This window comes from Vicia villosa, linkage group LG7 (assembly GCF_029867415.1).
Source record: "Vicia villosa cultivar HV-30 ecotype Madison, WI linkage group LG7, Vvil1.0, whole genome shotgun sequence".
Lineage (NCBI taxonomy): Eukaryota > Viridiplantae > Streptophyta > Magnoliopsida > Fabales > Fabaceae > Vicia > Vicia villosa.
In genome coordinates this window covers 76,714,049-76,730,120 of record NC_081186.1, presented here as the reverse complement: position 1 = coordinate 76,730,120, position 16,072 = coordinate 76,714,049, and the positions used below count along the sequence as shown (strand labels likewise).

The 16,072-nt window shown below is 32.3% G+C and overlaps 1 protein-coding gene across 3 annotated transcripts; it reads right to left on the bottom strand.

Annotated features, from left to right (window-relative positions):
• Positions 1 to 476: 476 nt before the first annotated feature.
• On the bottom strand, positions 477 to 13,294 carry LOC131620884 (potassium channel SKOR-like). Of its 3 annotated transcripts, XM_058892064.1 has the most exons (14): positions 13,109 to 13,294; positions 12,767 to 13,038; positions 8,972 to 9,196; positions 8,506 to 8,569; positions 7,289 to 7,628; positions 6,206 to 6,501; positions 5,173 to 5,253; positions 4,073 to 4,171; positions 3,335 to 3,556; positions 2,954 to 3,139; positions 2,728 to 2,803; positions 2,348 to 2,642; positions 1,873 to 1,991; positions 477 to 1,487 (listed from the first exon to the last, which is right to left on the bottom strand). In XM_058892064.1, exons 1-14 carry the CDS (start codon positions 13,112 to 13,114, stop codon positions 1,246 to 1,248), a joined length of 2,523 nt encoding a protein of 840 aa, XP_058748047.1. In that variant the 5' UTR covers positions 13,115 to 13,294; the 3' UTR covers positions 477 to 1,245. The 3 variants fall into 3 exon arrangements, with proteins under 3 accessions (XP_058748047.1, XP_058748048.1, XP_058748049.1); XM_058892065.1 differs by lacking the exons at positions 12,767 to 13,038; positions 13,109 to 13,294 and adding an exon at positions 9,418 to 9,878 and having other exon boundaries at positions 478 to 1,487; XM_058892066.1 differs by lacking the exons at positions 12,767 to 13,038; positions 13,109 to 13,294 and adding an exon at positions 9,555 to 9,878 and having other exon boundaries at positions 478 to 1,487.
• Between the last annotated feature and the right edge of the window lie 2,778 nt (positions 13,295 to 16,072).

Here is a 16,072-nt window from a genome sequence, read left to right as displayed (position 1 = left end):
TTTAATCATTAACCTACATTTTATAAAATCGCTATATTCTTTTTTCTCCAATTTTTTATTAGAAAAACTTTGACTTACAGTTGTAGAAAAACGGACAATTATAACTATAGAAATATGTATTATTATTTTTACACAATTAATATTGATGTATGCTAACGAAGGTTGAATAAGTGATTAGGAGTTGTCTTACTTGTGGGACTCAACTTCTGCAATCGATGTGAGGACATCTTTTATAGGTAATAAGTATTTTTGTAAGCGTTCTTTGAGCCTTGAAGTCTGCCACAAACTCACATGATTTTTATAAAAAAAAGTAAGTATATTAATGTATAGTGAGTAAATTCAAAATTGAGTGCATGAATGTGGAATAATAGAAAGTTAAATGTTATTATTGCTTCAATTATTTATGTTTGAAATCACCCAACAATGGTCAATTTCTTAACAAGATGGCAAGCAAGCACGAGGAATCTTCCATTCTGCCACCTTGCTTAGCACGACAGACTTTTCCAAGGAAAAAACTGTCCAAGTTATAAACTCCCACTATAAATTAGCACTCTGTCATGGTTAGTTATACCACAAAAAATCCTAAGCAAAAACTGATAATTGAAAGTAATTTTATCCTTGAATATGATCAAACTAGGAGTGCTTGTTTGTTCGAGTTTGCCTTTTTACTTGATTTGCTTTGTGGAGTCCATAGCTCAGTTTTTTGAAGCTTCTCAATCACACATCACTTCAGCATCCAAAGAAAATACGCTGAACCTGAAGAAAGAAGATGCATCCACCATTGCTAATGCTGCAGCGCAAAAGCACTTTCGACAAATCCAACGCACGTGCTAATAGGGTGTTATTTAATTTACAGTTTTGGGGTTATATATGGTATTTAGGAATTACATCTAATCTTGTAGATTTTTGAAAGTTTTTGGGGAAATTTTCTTTAAGTTTGGAAGCTGTATTTCTGTTGTTCAACCACAAATTGATTGTGATGTGGGTGGTTCTTGCAATATATTAAGCATGTTGACTTTTGGTGAGTATACAAAAAAACCAGTACAAAGTGGTGTTGAAGTTCATCATAAGTAGTTATTTGATCTTTATTACTATAATGGATTTTAACTGCAGAGAACATTTACCATATCTGCATAACATTAGTAAGATCAAGTATTGCCCTTATTTGTAGATTACAGAACATTACAAGGAGGCCACATTATTATATATTATTATATGATTGTAAAAGAACAATAATATAATTGCCTAATGTGCTTCGCGGACTAAATACAATTTCTGATCATCCTTAATCATGCTCACATCAATAACTTTACCAGCATCTTCTGATAAAATACAAGAGTCCCTAGAAAATCCTATCTGTTCTGCTGCTGTTTTGACTAGCTCTTCAATGGTGTGTGGAACCCATAATACTATTCCATTTCTTCTAGAGTCTTTTGGACCCCATGGGTGGAAAGGGAACACTGTGCACTTCTTTGGATGTACTTTATCTGGAAAAAAATAGTAGCTGCATTTAGTATTTGAGTTTACTGTAGCACATGATTAAGATTCTAGAAAAATGAGATGCATATCAAATTGGAACTAGGTGTAAAGAGTGGAACTAAATGTATTTGGGGGCTTACAAAAATCTTTAAATTCTCTCAATGTTTTAGTACTCTCAAAATTAAAAATATATTAATTATAAGCATTTTCTTCTCATTCCCTACAAAAGCACACTCTCAAATAAGATGGAGGATTTCTCTTTCTTTTCATCTGCTCTCTCCCCACAAACCCCTCCCATCCAAACTTAATCTCTCTAAATTGTTACTTAGCGTATTCTATTGAACTTCTTACAACCTCTTAGAATAAAAGAAGGCAAACACAACATATCAGTACCTATAATTTCTTGGGGAAAAGGGTATTCTGTCAACTGAGCAGATTTTGCAACTTCCAGCATCTTTATCAGATTCTTATTTCCACTCATCCGAGCTTCATCAAGCGGAGTATTTCCCCATCTGTTTTGTAATGAAATGAAAAAGAAAAATAAGTTTTGATAAAACACTAGTAATGTCTATAAACACCATTAAGAACTCACAAGTAACAATACAATACTGCTAATACCATGATGAAGTTCTGATATGGAGTTGCATGTCCAGAATATGATATTAATGCAATGTTCACAAACTATAATTATATGATTTATGGGCATGAATTCTAGAAAAAAGAAGCCTGGCGCACTACTAAACTAGGCCAGCTTTAAATAAGCACGTCCCTTTTTATTTTTCAAGTGAAAACAAGTAATGAAAGCTTCCCTACTTGAAACACTAGTCATGTTAGTTTGAACATGTAAAATAAGAATCAATGAACAGACCTGTCTTTTGTAAAAACACTGGCTCCAGCTTCTAATAGCAACTTTACCATGAAGATTAAACCTGCAGATGCAGCAACATGTAGAGGGGTTCGATTGTCGTAATCTTTCAAATTAGGATCCATTCCATTAGATAGAAGTCTTTTAACATAATCTGGATCTCCTCTTGCAACTGCTGTGCATAAAAAACTACCACTATCATCTATCTTCATAGAGGCCCCTTCTCTAACAAGTAAAGAAGCAATCCGATCGTGTCCATTCTTAACTGCTTCAAGTAGTGGTGTGTTCCCGAAGTTATCTATGGAAGTACCACATTAGTGATGTTTGCATTATCTTAAATTTAAGTTTGATGCTCGAGGAATATCTATAAATCACACAGTTACCTTTGATGTTGATGTCGACGCCTTCATGAATAAGGAGAAGTGTGATATCTTCATATCCTCTGCAGGCCGCAAGATGCTATTGGAAAAACAACAAAGGTTCTTATCAGGCAAGCATTTTTTATAACAGCATTTGTAAATGGCAGTTAATTAACCAGCACACCATAGAAGAAAAGGAAGAAATTGATTGATAACATGACATCATAGCACAAAGTTTCAAGCTCCTTACCAAAGGTGATCTTCCATCATAATCTGTCTTCTTAGGATCAGCTCCAGCTCGAATCAAACTTTTTAGCTGATACATATCACCATCAAAAGCTGCTCTATTGACCTTCAAAGCAAGTTCAGATTCTAGCCTTCCAATATGAAATGTGATGTCTGACTCCAATTGCTTACCTCTAATAGATTCTTTTCCCTATTAAAATAAGAGATATTTATCTGTATCATGATCAGAAAATAATTAAATTGTATAATCCTAAAATGAAAAACTTGGTACATCCATGCCATGTTCAACTAGAGTCTAGAGAGCAGCATAATGCATTTTTAACTCATGTCAGAGGCTCTGTTAAAGGGAAAATGATGTCAAAACTAATATCAATGAGATGATTACCTCTACAAGGTTGTCTAATACTTTCTTTCCATCATAAAAGTATATATCTAGGATATTTGAAAATGATTGTTTATCAAGTCGCAAGACCCTACACAGTTCACAAACACGGACAGTAAATGGCTGAGGAATGTTGCAAAGAATAGATATTTCTCCAAATGAACTGTTGTGCTCTAAAAGTGAAAGAGTTTCTTCGGTCCCATCTTCAGCTGTGCCTACTACCTCCTGTATTGAAACAGATTTGGGCATTCAATAAACATAAATTGAAATCCGTCTTCTACTGAAAATTTTCAAAGAATTAGTCCTAAAATTAATAAGAAATTTGTATCCTCTTTGATGACCTACTGAAGATATGATGAAGCACATTCATTCGATTCTGAGCCACTATTCTCAAATACTTTAATAAGGTAATACGATATAAGGAAGTAAGAAAACTCAGCATTATCCGGCACGTCTCAGAAATAAAAAGGTATGAATACTTATGATGCAAAGGTATGGGTTTGAGTACGGAAATAGGTACAAGATACAGCCTTTTAAAAAGAATCAAAGTTACAGGCGCGTCGATTAAAAATGAGATTTTTTATACGCATATCAGTACCAGGTGCTTCACCATTTTTGAAGTATCCATAACTCAGAGATGAATAATAATATGTCTCTATGATATGACTAAAAATTCCAGAAACTTGGAAGATGAGAAAAGATAAAAATTGCAAAAGTGGTTCTGGAAATATAAAATCTAACCAGCACACCATCGCAGACAAAATATAGTTGATCTACAACGTTTCCTTGTTGCATTATAACTTCTCCTGGAAGAAAGAATTCTTCATGGAGCCTAGTAACCTGAAAGATAAAGGAGCATAAATAATTTTCACTTGATATTACACGTGCAGAAAACTATATCAGACAAATTAGAAACTCTCATTAAGCAAAGGTGTCGCTAATCTTATTCAATTTGCAGAAGAATCCCATACAGGCAAGGCTTTTTTATAACTACAAAGTTCAACCTTGAAATTAAAAGTGGCAATATCAATATAAAGATTCTACATGTATATAAGATATTTTTATGATACACACGCATATTATATAATCGAAATATGAAAAAATAAGTAATATTTATATATATGCATGCATGCACACATATGTAATTATATATTGAGAGGTGGTGGGGGAGAGAGGAGTAAGATAAGTGAAAGCATAGTTGATTTTTGTGAAAGAAGGGTGAGAAACATTGTTATTATTAAGTAGGCAAAAAGACTATTATTTAGATAGCTTATCTTTGGACCGAAATTTGTTCTATCCTACCCTTTGTTAAGTAACAAGTGTTTGGATTTTTGTCTTCTTATTCGCCCCTTGATCTGTCATGTCCTAAAAATAAGACAACAACAATAATAACCAAGCTTTATCCCACTAAGTTAGGTTAGCTACATGGATGAACTTCCGCCATAATGTTTTATTCATGTCCTATAAATAACCATATTTAAATCATTGAACAATTACCGTGACTTTTTTGCAAATCAAACAGACACTTCAAGGCTTTCAAGGATAAACTATTGTCCAACATATAAATTGCATAGAAAATAATAAACATAATGGACAAGAGCACATAAAACATTGATAGCCATTTCCAGTTTACCAAAAAGTCAATGTCACGAAAATATACTTGTTCCCTTGTTAAAGTTTAAATAGCAAAAAATCTCTTGTCAAAGAAAAACCAGCTAGAAAGTATTGATCCCCTCAGTTTTAGTTGTAATTTGTAGATTGCATTATTAACCAAAAATACAAATAATACAACTGTAATTTTGTGACGATATAAGCTAGGCAATGGGAAAAATATTACTTACAATCTGATTGATGAATTCTGAAGAGCATCCTCTAAAAAGGGGAATGTTTTCAATGTATGGCAAGTACAACGATTGGGATATCTGCAATAAGTAATTAGTTTGTTACACAAAAACCTACAAACCAGATGCTTTCATGGAAAATATGAAGGCCTACAACTCCAGCAGAAAATTTGCCGGGACAGGGTGGAGTCAAAAAATAAACAGAAAAATATGAACTTTTTAAAACATAAGAATGAACAGAAAAGTGAATCTGGCTAGTAATATGGTGGATCATATTAAAATAATTCATCAGTGTAATATCAAAAAAAATCTACAATATAACTTGTCATTTCATTTTAGCCTACAAGTTTAAATGTATCACAATTTCCAATTGAATAGAGAATATCAAGAAAGTACACTACTGTAAAAAAATCTCACAGTATAACATGTCAATCCTTTAGAACCTAAAATGTTATCTTACCTACCTTGAGAAAAGCTTCAATAGGAATTTAATGTCATGATAAATCATTTGAGAGTCTTTAACTGAAATTTCTTTTATACATGAATATATAGCAAATTCTATACTTTCAAATAGTATCATTTATTGCATATTTATCATGCACTTTCCTTACAAATTACCAACAGTAAGTGCATTCATCTCCTTAGATCTTATACAGAAAAAAACCCTAAGTTCAGAAACGCTCTCTTCTCCTCATCCACCAATAAAACCTCTCCGCCACCACCACTCTTCCTTCCCAAAATCCAAATCTCTGGTTTCAACAATCACTCCCTCCATCTTATAAAAAGTGTCTCATATGACTTTTTATCGATCTCAAAATAATTGTCCCTTTACAATACCAACAAAAACCAACAAAACTTGATTCCACAACTAAAACCAACAAAACTTGATTCCAATAAACAAATATCAACAAGCATTGAAAGCATGTGGCAAAGCAAGATATTATGGAAGGTGAAATAAATAGGAACAACGACAACAATGATTTTTGTAACTAACCATAAATAATGTTCAAAGACCTCTTTATTCTCTTATTACCTTAGATCGAATAGAAATAGGAATGTCGTGAAGGACAGCAGCGTCGGTGTAACTGCTCTCAAACTGCAAGCGCACGTGACCCTTTATTTGTTCACGGATATCCCTGCCAAGTTTATTTCTATTCATATATTTCATCAAATCTGTCATCCTGTCCCTAAACTTTTCAGTCTTTGATCCTTTGACTATTAAAGCTGTCATGTTACCGATCAAATATGCACCAAGAACCATGTCGAATGAAACATAAACCATTACAAATACCATCTCCCTCATATTTACAGCATGTATATCACCATAGCCTGTGGAAGAAAAGAAATTTGCAAACATGATTCGTTCAAAATAACTTTCTAAGAGAGATAAGATAGTATACAATTTGGACACTATAGAATTATTGAGATCAGTGCAAATAATACATGGATCTTGAAACCCATAGAAGAGGTTCTGATAACTGTCAGTTCATTCATTTAACCTAGAAAAGCTTCAGCAGATGCAGACAAGGTAACAGCAGCTGTGTTAGATATGAACAAAGGTTCACATTTCAATTTGTGCTGATATGGCTCACCAGGCCAGTAATTTCATAAAAAACGGTTCTTTGAGATTTGGTCGGTGAGAAAACAGTGGCTTAGTTCCTACTATATTTTTTAAAGCACTGAAACTTGAGCTACTATGACATTACATCATTGACATGCTTATCAGTAGAATTCTTTGAATATTTGTGATCAATAAGTACAATCAAGACTTAAGCTACTAAGTGTAGTTGGTTACAGGATTAAATCATACAAACCTAAATCCATTTTTATTTCCTGTATAATATTTTTAAATGGCTTCTTTCTCCTACAATTTTCTTTAGACTACCTCTAATCCTTTATTAGGAATTTCTTTCATCTTTATCTAGCACTTTAAAGATATGTCAAAGTTCTACAATTAGCAACCAATTGCCAGCACACCCTTCTTCTTTTATCTAGAGTGACCAGCTATTTAAAAACTAGAAGCAGGCCACCGCATAGGCTTGGTGGAAATAACTAATGCTAGACAAAATGAAAATCATTTTGAATTGTGAATTAAAATTTAAAGAAAGAAACCTACCAACAGTAGTCATCGTAACAATAGCAGAATACAATGATGTTGTGTAGAGCTTCCAAAAATCAATTTCTCTGAAATTTGAATAACTATAGTCACCCATTTTCAAACTTCCTATCCATGTGTAACCCTCTTGTGATTCAGGTAGTGTAGTAGCCAAATAGTAGAAAACGCAGGCTGCTGTGTGTGTGCAATAGAGTTCAACAACTAAAAGTTTCACAATCCGAGCAATAATGTAATTGAAACGTATGTCTTTTTCCAAATTCATGAAAAATCGCACGACTATCTGCGCCCTATATAATCTGATCCACAATAGGAACCTCACTTCCTCTCTCGATCCACAAGCCTGTTCATTAAAGGTTATCTTGGTGGTTAGAGCAAGATTCAAGAACTGAAAACTTTCAATGATAAAGAACTTGCTGCAAAACCAGAAGTCATAAATAACAAAAGTCTTTTAACATGTTTGTATAACAAGTGCCGTTCTTCGTCTTCACAGGCCAACATTAACCTTAACTTGTGTTTAGCTAAATAAGTTGCACGGAGAGTCTCACAAGTACAAAATCCTGCCTTTTAATAACAGGCTTCGTAACTTGTGCAACATAATGTTGTAAGCAACATGACTAATGACTAATATACATTATTAAGTTTGTAAGCTTGTGAGCCAACGATGCATTCTATTAATGTAATTAACTAGTATAATTCTTAAATACGAAACAGAAGCACAAGAAAAGAACCATGACACATGTGCTGTTGCAAATTGCAATAGGATATAAACGAAATGCTCTAAATGTTCCATCACCCCAACATAAAAATGTTATTTGCATTTCAATTTAAGTATTGAAACAATCTATCAAGATATTGAGCAATTTATGTCTTTTCCCTGATTAACCAACTTATAGTTGCCAAGTTGAGTAGACATTTGACTCAACTAGGTATATATAGATATTATAATGAATTAATCAACTCCCAATAAAACCTCCATAGCTCCATGAAGAGTTAAAGAAAAAATAAAATGATGATAAAGGTTCATCTAGTTCTGGCAATTGACATTTTATTGCAAACTGAAAAAAAAGGCTAAATGCACAGAACCATTGTGAAATGTGAACAGGCATTATAGAAAACATTTTTGAAACAACGTTTAGAATCATAATAAATTATATAGGCCAAAACAATCCTCAGGCAAGCAATGCAAGTACTTAAGGTTTATCCAGAAGAATTAGAACCTTGTAGATAAGGTCCCAGGGCATACATCCAAGAAGATCAATGACAAAACTAGATTTTAGATACCTGCAAAAAAAAAATATTAAAAATAGGGCGTAAATCAATTAAAAGAAACCAATATGCTGACCACTGTCCCATTTCAGAACGTATCAAATATATAATATATTTAAATGATCTAAAGCTTTCACCAAGACTATATTAAAGCCATGGTCATACACAGTTGGATTTTCTACATTCCTTCTACCTTTTAAACAAAAGAGCAGCCCTGCCATTAATCTAACAACCGAAGACTTGGGATGGAGGGGCCGATGAAGATCAAAGTCTGGAACATGACCTGGGAGGCCCAATAATTTCTGATACCATCTTAAAGTTTAGGTAGTCATTAACATGTGACTCTTAACACGAATATACACTAACAAAGCATTAAGATCATGGCAATAAGAAGAACATCATGAGGTGTAAATGTACCGCGTAGCGATAGGAGCACGCCTGTAGACCATGCGATAGGTCTGGCTGTCTCTATAAGCAACAAAGAACCGCAAAACAATGTCCACAAGAAAAGCAAGCTGTCCTACAATGTCAAGTATAAAGAGATTCTCTGGCAGGCCACGAAAAAATCCAAACTCTATCGGGGTGAAGAATGATGAGTACATTGCCCATAATAATATGAACTTGATCCATGCCCGATACCACCTGCATTGCTCGTCAATATCAGTATCAAACAATTTAGTCTTCCAGTAGTTGAGACAAAGCATTTATCAGTACTTGAGGGGCTTGAGCTAGAGGGTGAACCTTAATATTAAACACAAAGTAGATGTTACTGTAATTAAATTAGGATTAATTAGTCTTTATGTGTAATTGTTCACTCTGTTTCTTTGTCTCCAATCCTAGTGTAATAGGAACACTCATCTCACCTGTACTTAAATATACAAATATTTTTCTACATCTTCATGAGTTTATCAGAGCTTAGGTTTTCAGCTCTTTTTTCCGTGAGTTTCCATGGTGAATTCCCTTTATCTACGCACGCAATAGTACCAATTTGAAAACGTACACCGACCCACCGCCGATAGCACCCCCGACATCTCCGGTCAATAATCATCTCACCATCATAACGCATTCCAATGACTCGGTTAATTTCCGTGACTTGTGTTGACTTCAGCAACAACGCTGCGCCCCTCTTTTCCATTTCTTCATTGTGTGCAGCAGTGCCTCTCTCACTTTCTCCCGTGGCTGCTCTACCAAAGTTTGACATTTTTACCATAGGGCTCTGTTTCGATGAAGAAGCCATGGTTTTTTTTTTTTTTTAGTTAGACATGGTTTTTCACCAGGATGTGAGAGAAAATGGACTAACAATGAAAATGTTTTAGGAAGAAGAAAGAGAACTTGTTTCTTTTTTCTGAATTTTTAAATGTGAATTCCTCATATCACCCCACGAGTCTATTAGACACTCCTGAATCGACTAAAATGTCCTCGTGCTTTTCTAGAAGCACTTCCGGAAGCATTATTTTTAGTTTAACGTTGTTTTATTACGTAGTTGCACTTATGGAACTCTTCCGTAGATACATCTACGGAAAGGTTTGACGTTATAACTCGCATCAGACATTTCTCCTCCCTCATTCTCTTCATTTCAAACTATCAACCTTCAAACACTCTCAAACTCTCTCAACTTCAAATTTCAAATTTCAAATTTATTTCTCCCGAGTTCGGCTACGTTGTCAACATCAAAATCAAATCTTTATCAAGTTCAAATCTATATTTTAATCGGTAAGTTTTTGAAATTTTAAGTTATTTTATAGTATTTTTGAAATCGAATTAGAATTTGATATTTAGGTGTAGAAATGATTGGATAGGTTTAGAGATATTGTTTAGAGACAATGTAGGTGCTGTTTGAGGTTTATTACGGACGATCAAGTAAAAAAAAATGGAGTTCCGCCCAGACTAGCCCATGAGGGTCATCGAGGGTCCTGAGGAGGCTCGGGCAACGAGAGAAGAGAGAGACTGGAGCTGCGTCAAGGGGTACACCACCTGATACTACATGGTGTCACACCTGTACATGTTGCACCTGGAGATCCGCCCAGACCAGCCCACGAGGAGATTTTGCATGCTCATCAGGTTGAGTTGGACCACACTCACGATCTTCTTCCTCGGTGTGGTCAGATAGCTGACACGGGTCTGAGAGTCATTGTAGATGGTTTATTCTCTTAGGGGTCTACAAAGAGGTGTGTGGTGGATGTTATGATTAGGCTGACACATGAGGCATTTCTATACCGTAGAAATTGTGCTAGGACTGGTGGGGCACTTGATGCTAGAGGCAGAGCGAGGAGAAGGCGTGGTGGATGCAGAGGCGGAGGTGGGGCCAGAGGTAGAGGAGAGCAGTAGGATGATGTCCAGCACACACAGTAGTGATGCGTGTGATTTTTTTGATGTTTGTATTTCTTTGATGACGTATGTATGTTACTTTTATAATGTATTCTACATTATGACCGACATTATTTATACGATGTGTTATTTTTGGTTTACCTACTATTGTATTTAAAATGTACTATAATTTTACATTTTTGTAACCAAAATTAAGTTTTTGAATGAAATGAACATGCTTTGAAAATATAACAGACTGTTCCGTATGTGCATCTACGGAATACTATGTTTTTACCACATTCCATATAAGCATTTACGAAAGGCTTCCTCAACTAAAATCATTTGCTTCTGTGGATGTATCTACGGAAGGAAACACACATTTTTTTGTAAAATAGTAATGCTTCTGGAAGTGCATCTACGAAAGCATGAGGCAAAAATAAAATTTCGTACTGTGTGTAAGAGATCAATGGGATGCGTTAAGATATTATCTTTTTAAATATTAATTTTACTTATATTATTTTGATTCGTGTATTGTTCGGTAAATTCTTTGTTTTGGTTAAAATTTTAATTTATTTATAATAAATTAATATTTTTTTTATATTTTCAGTTTTTCTTGATTTAGTAATGCAGTTTTATTTAGAATTCTTATAAGTTCAAATTTGTTTACACAAGGATTGTTACCAAGTAGTAGGATTCCAACTCAAAACTTTGAGAAGAGCACTTTTAGGGCCTGTTTGAAAGGCTTTTTAAAAACTCTATTTTAGTTTTTGAAAATTTAAAAACTAAAAATTTGTTTGAATATAATATTTTACAAATGTGTTTTTAAAAACTCTTCACAATTTTTCAGTTTTTAAAAGCAAAAAACTGAAATGGCTAAATTGTGTTTTGATTTTTACTTTTCAGTTTTTACTTTGCAGTTTGAATATAATATTTAAGTTTTTACCACTAGACCAAAAAATTAATATAATGAAATATTAAATAATATTTTAATATTATAAAATTTTATAAATTTGATTTATTTGACAGTATCTCTCCATTCAACTGTTGGACTGATTTAAATTAACATTTACAAAAACTATTGAAAGGTGTAAGTGATAAATTTTTCATATATTTTAAATAATTTATCATACATTAAAATAAATTAATATGATAGAATTCATCAATAATTTTTTTAATTTTATATAGTCTTATAAATTTAATCTACCAATAATATTTCTCTATTTAATAATTTGATTATTTAATTTAATATTTACAAAAAATATTAATAATTAATATATATATATATATATATATATATATATATATATATATATATATATATATTATTTTTTAATATTTTTTATGTAATATGCCTCAATTGATGAAAGACGCATGTTTCACCAAATTACATTTTTATTTTTAAAATGATAATGATATATAAATTTAAGCATTTTATTGGTTCTTTAAACTTTAACGAAATGGGAATTTACCTATAAATTTTAAAATTTACTTGCCGCCATTTCATTCCGCATTAATCCTCAAAATACAACACTAACCAAAGGAATCTGCTCCAATTATCTATTTTTATGTAGTTTTTATTAAAAAGGAGATTGACGCAAATAATAAATGAATTTCTAATTCAATAAAAAGTGTCTGTTTATAATTTTTTTTAATAAAAAAAATAAAATTAGTTTAAGTTGTTTTTATAGATATTAAAATTCTTCCAAAGTTGGAATGGAGAGATAAATGGAACTCGGTCTAATTCAACACGATCATCTTATCTTCATGAGGGCCTCCCTAATTAAGTAACTAAACTAACACTAACTAAATTTCATATCAGAGAATAATTAGCAGTTACTTACTACTAATTTTAGTTAATTACTTTAAAACAAAAGTGAAAATTAAAAATAAAATAAAATAACTAACCTGTTATCAGGATCGATAACGAACTCATGAAAAAGAGCTTGGCGACTAAACTTTCTCCATCCAATCTTCAACCCTAACTCTTTCTCTAGAAGATTGAATCTGCTTACTCTTGATGATTTTATTCCATCATGAATATCTTGAATTTCGTATTCTCTTTCATATGAAAAAGATGAACGCGAAGAAGAAGAAGAGGAGGATTTTGAACTTGTCGCCGTTTGCTTGTGTTTGTTTTTCTCTTCTTCATCCACTTCCTTCGTCTCCTTCTTATCGATCTAACAATATATGCAAAATTTTAAAAAATCTGAATGTATCGAGGAAAAAACTGATTAATATAAGACTTACTTTCATGATAACAGAGAGATGATTATGGCATTGGAATCAATGGTGGTTGAATAAGAACGAAGAAAATGGAAAGGAATCACGAGAAGGAATTGTAATGGTTCTGTTTGGGGATAGGTTTATGATGTGAGTGAGAAAAGGAAAGGGTGACGATTTTGTTGGAGAAAAATGAAAGAAACTGCACTTGAATTTCTTTCTCTGCTCTCATACCGCTGGTATCGCATTTTATATATATGTTCCAGCCAAACTTGAAAATTAAAATTATTACTCCCTTCCTCCGTGTTAAACTGTACCTTAAATATAATCAATAAAAAAAATTAAAGGTAGTTCACTTTAAGTATAAATTAATTTTACATCATTGCTCAATAAAATTATAATATTCAATCTTCTCATATAAATATTTTAAAATTAAAAGCATCATTTGACCGAATACATCTCTGGGAATGATTGAGTGTAAAAATACTTCACATGCATACTCTTTTTCATCTATAAATTTACTTTTTAATTACTTACTACATTTATTTTTGTTCTTCTATAAATAGGTGTGTTAGAATTAATTTAATACTCTCTCCATTTTAAAATAATTTTCATATTTGACACTTTTACATAGAATAAAAAAATATAATAATAAAAAAAAAAGAATGTTAATTTTACCAAATTATCCTTATTGGTTATTGGTGTATTTTAATAATTATTAATATAATGTGAGAGAAATATAAATTATGAATATTAATTAGAGGGTATGATTGGAAGATAAAAGTAAAAATTGCATTAGAAACTAAAAGAACACTTATTTTAGGACAAATAATTTTTATAAATGTGACATTTATGTTGGGACAGACGAAGTAATTAATATATATATATATATATATATATATATATATATATATATATATATATATATATATATATATATATATATATATAAAATTTATGTAAGAGCTTAAAATTTTAATACACTTAAATAGGTAAATGAAAATGCATGTAATTTTAGGACCTACGATGGTTGATCTATCCAAAAAAAATTGAATGGACCCAAAGCAAAAAGTATATAAAAAATGACGTCAATAATTCTCAAAGACACGTTAAGAAAGAGATATGAATGACGATCATGAGACCCAATAAAATTAGCCTATGTCTCAAGTTCAATTATGAAAATGATGAGGACGACGATGACAGTGATAATGAAGGGTAAATCTTTGAAACTCCAAACAACCGTAGTTGAGGAATGAAAACACATCTCTTAAGGAGGTGGTAAAATATAAGACAATAGATAATTAGATTTGAGTAGTTAACTCTCCCTTACAGATAAATAAAATATACTCTAAGAGTATACCCCCCCCCCCCATTTGGCATTATCAAAAAGGAGGAATAAAATACAACACACTGAACATATATAACACATTAAGATGAAGACACAAACTCAATTATGCAATCCCCTTTTTCGACATGATCCCTAATAAAATTTTGCTTAGTCTCAATGTGCTTAGTCTTAGAGTGAAGTACAAGATTTTTTGTGAGATTTATGGCACTAGTGTTATTGCATTTTATCGAGACAATTCCAAGATTAACTTCATAATCACTTAAACGTTGTTTCATCGAGATAACTTACGCACAAAAACTACATGCAGCGACATATTCTACTTCAGTTGTGAATAATGCAACACTTTCTTGTTTCTTATTATGCCAGGAGATATGAAAATAACTCGTACTGCTGGTACTTTTCTGATCCAATTTATAACTAGCAAAATCGAAATTAGAATATCTAAGATTCGTATAATTTGTCCCATTGGCGTACCATAAACCCATAAATGGTGTGCTAGTAAGATACCTCATAATGCGTTTACCGCCGAGAGGTGTGATTCGTTGAGTTTTGCATGAAAACAAGCACACAAGGAAACGAAAAACACAATATCAAGTTGAGATGCATTAAGACAAAGAAAGGAATCTATTATATCTCAATATTTGTTTTATTCAAAGGCTTTTCCTTCTTCAACCTTATCTAAACTGCATGAAGTACTCAACGGAGTTGAGATTGGCCTTACTTCATCCATGCCGAATCTTTTTTATAGCTGTGGATAATATTTAGCTCAATTGACAATTTTGTCTTCCTTTGATTGAAGAATTTGTAACTCAAGAATATATCGAATCTCCTCAATCATAGACATTTCAAATTTATTCTACATCATGTTAGAAAAATCCTTGTACAAGGACTCATTAGTATAATTGAATATAATATCATCGATATATATTTGCACAAGTAAAATGTCATACTCAGATTTCTTAATAAAAAGACTTGTATCAACCTTCCTTGTTTGAATTTTTTTCAAGCAATAACTTGCTTAAGCTTTCATACCAAGCTTTAGGGCTTGTTTCAGACAGTAAATAGTCTTTTTTAACTTGAATACATGATTAGGAAAAGCAAAGTTTATAAATTTGGGAGGTTGATCAACATACACTTTCTCTTGGATGTAATCATTTAAGAACGCGTTCTTTACAACCATTTGGAAGAGTTTGAAATTTAAAATGAATAAAAAATTCTAAAAGTACCCTTTTAGCCTCAGATCTAGCTACAGGGACATAGGTCTCATCGAAATCTATGACTTCCTGTTGATTGTATTTAAAGATCCATTTGGATCTAAACCCTGAATTAGATGAAGGTTTGAAGACAAGCTCCTAAATATTGTTTCCCTCTAATTGATTTAACTTAGATTGCATAGTAATAGACCAATGTTCGATAATGAGAGCTTCGTTGACGTCCTTTGGCTCAATTTGGGAAACTAATACTATAAAGTGACATACCTGGTTAAATGAGTGTTGAGTCTTGACCCCCCTTAGAGATATTTCTAATGACGTTCTGGATTGGATGATCTCTTGTGATTCGTTATTCCTTGGGTAAATCCTGATGATCATTGCTTGTTTCTTCATTTAGAATGATTTCAATTTGATTTTTTGTTTATATCTTCT

Excerpts from the sequence above, each read along its gene's own strand:
- LOC131620884 (XM_058892064.1), bottom strand. Across the intron at positions 9,197-12,766 it reads GTTATCGATCCTGATAACAG|GTGGTATCGGGCATGGATCA; the intron begins GTTAGTTATTTT and ends CGAGCAATGCAG. Across the intron at positions 1,488-1,872 it reads TTTTCCCCAAGAAATTATAG|ATAAAGTACATCCAAAGAAG; the intron begins GTACTGATATGT and ends ATTTTTTTCCAG.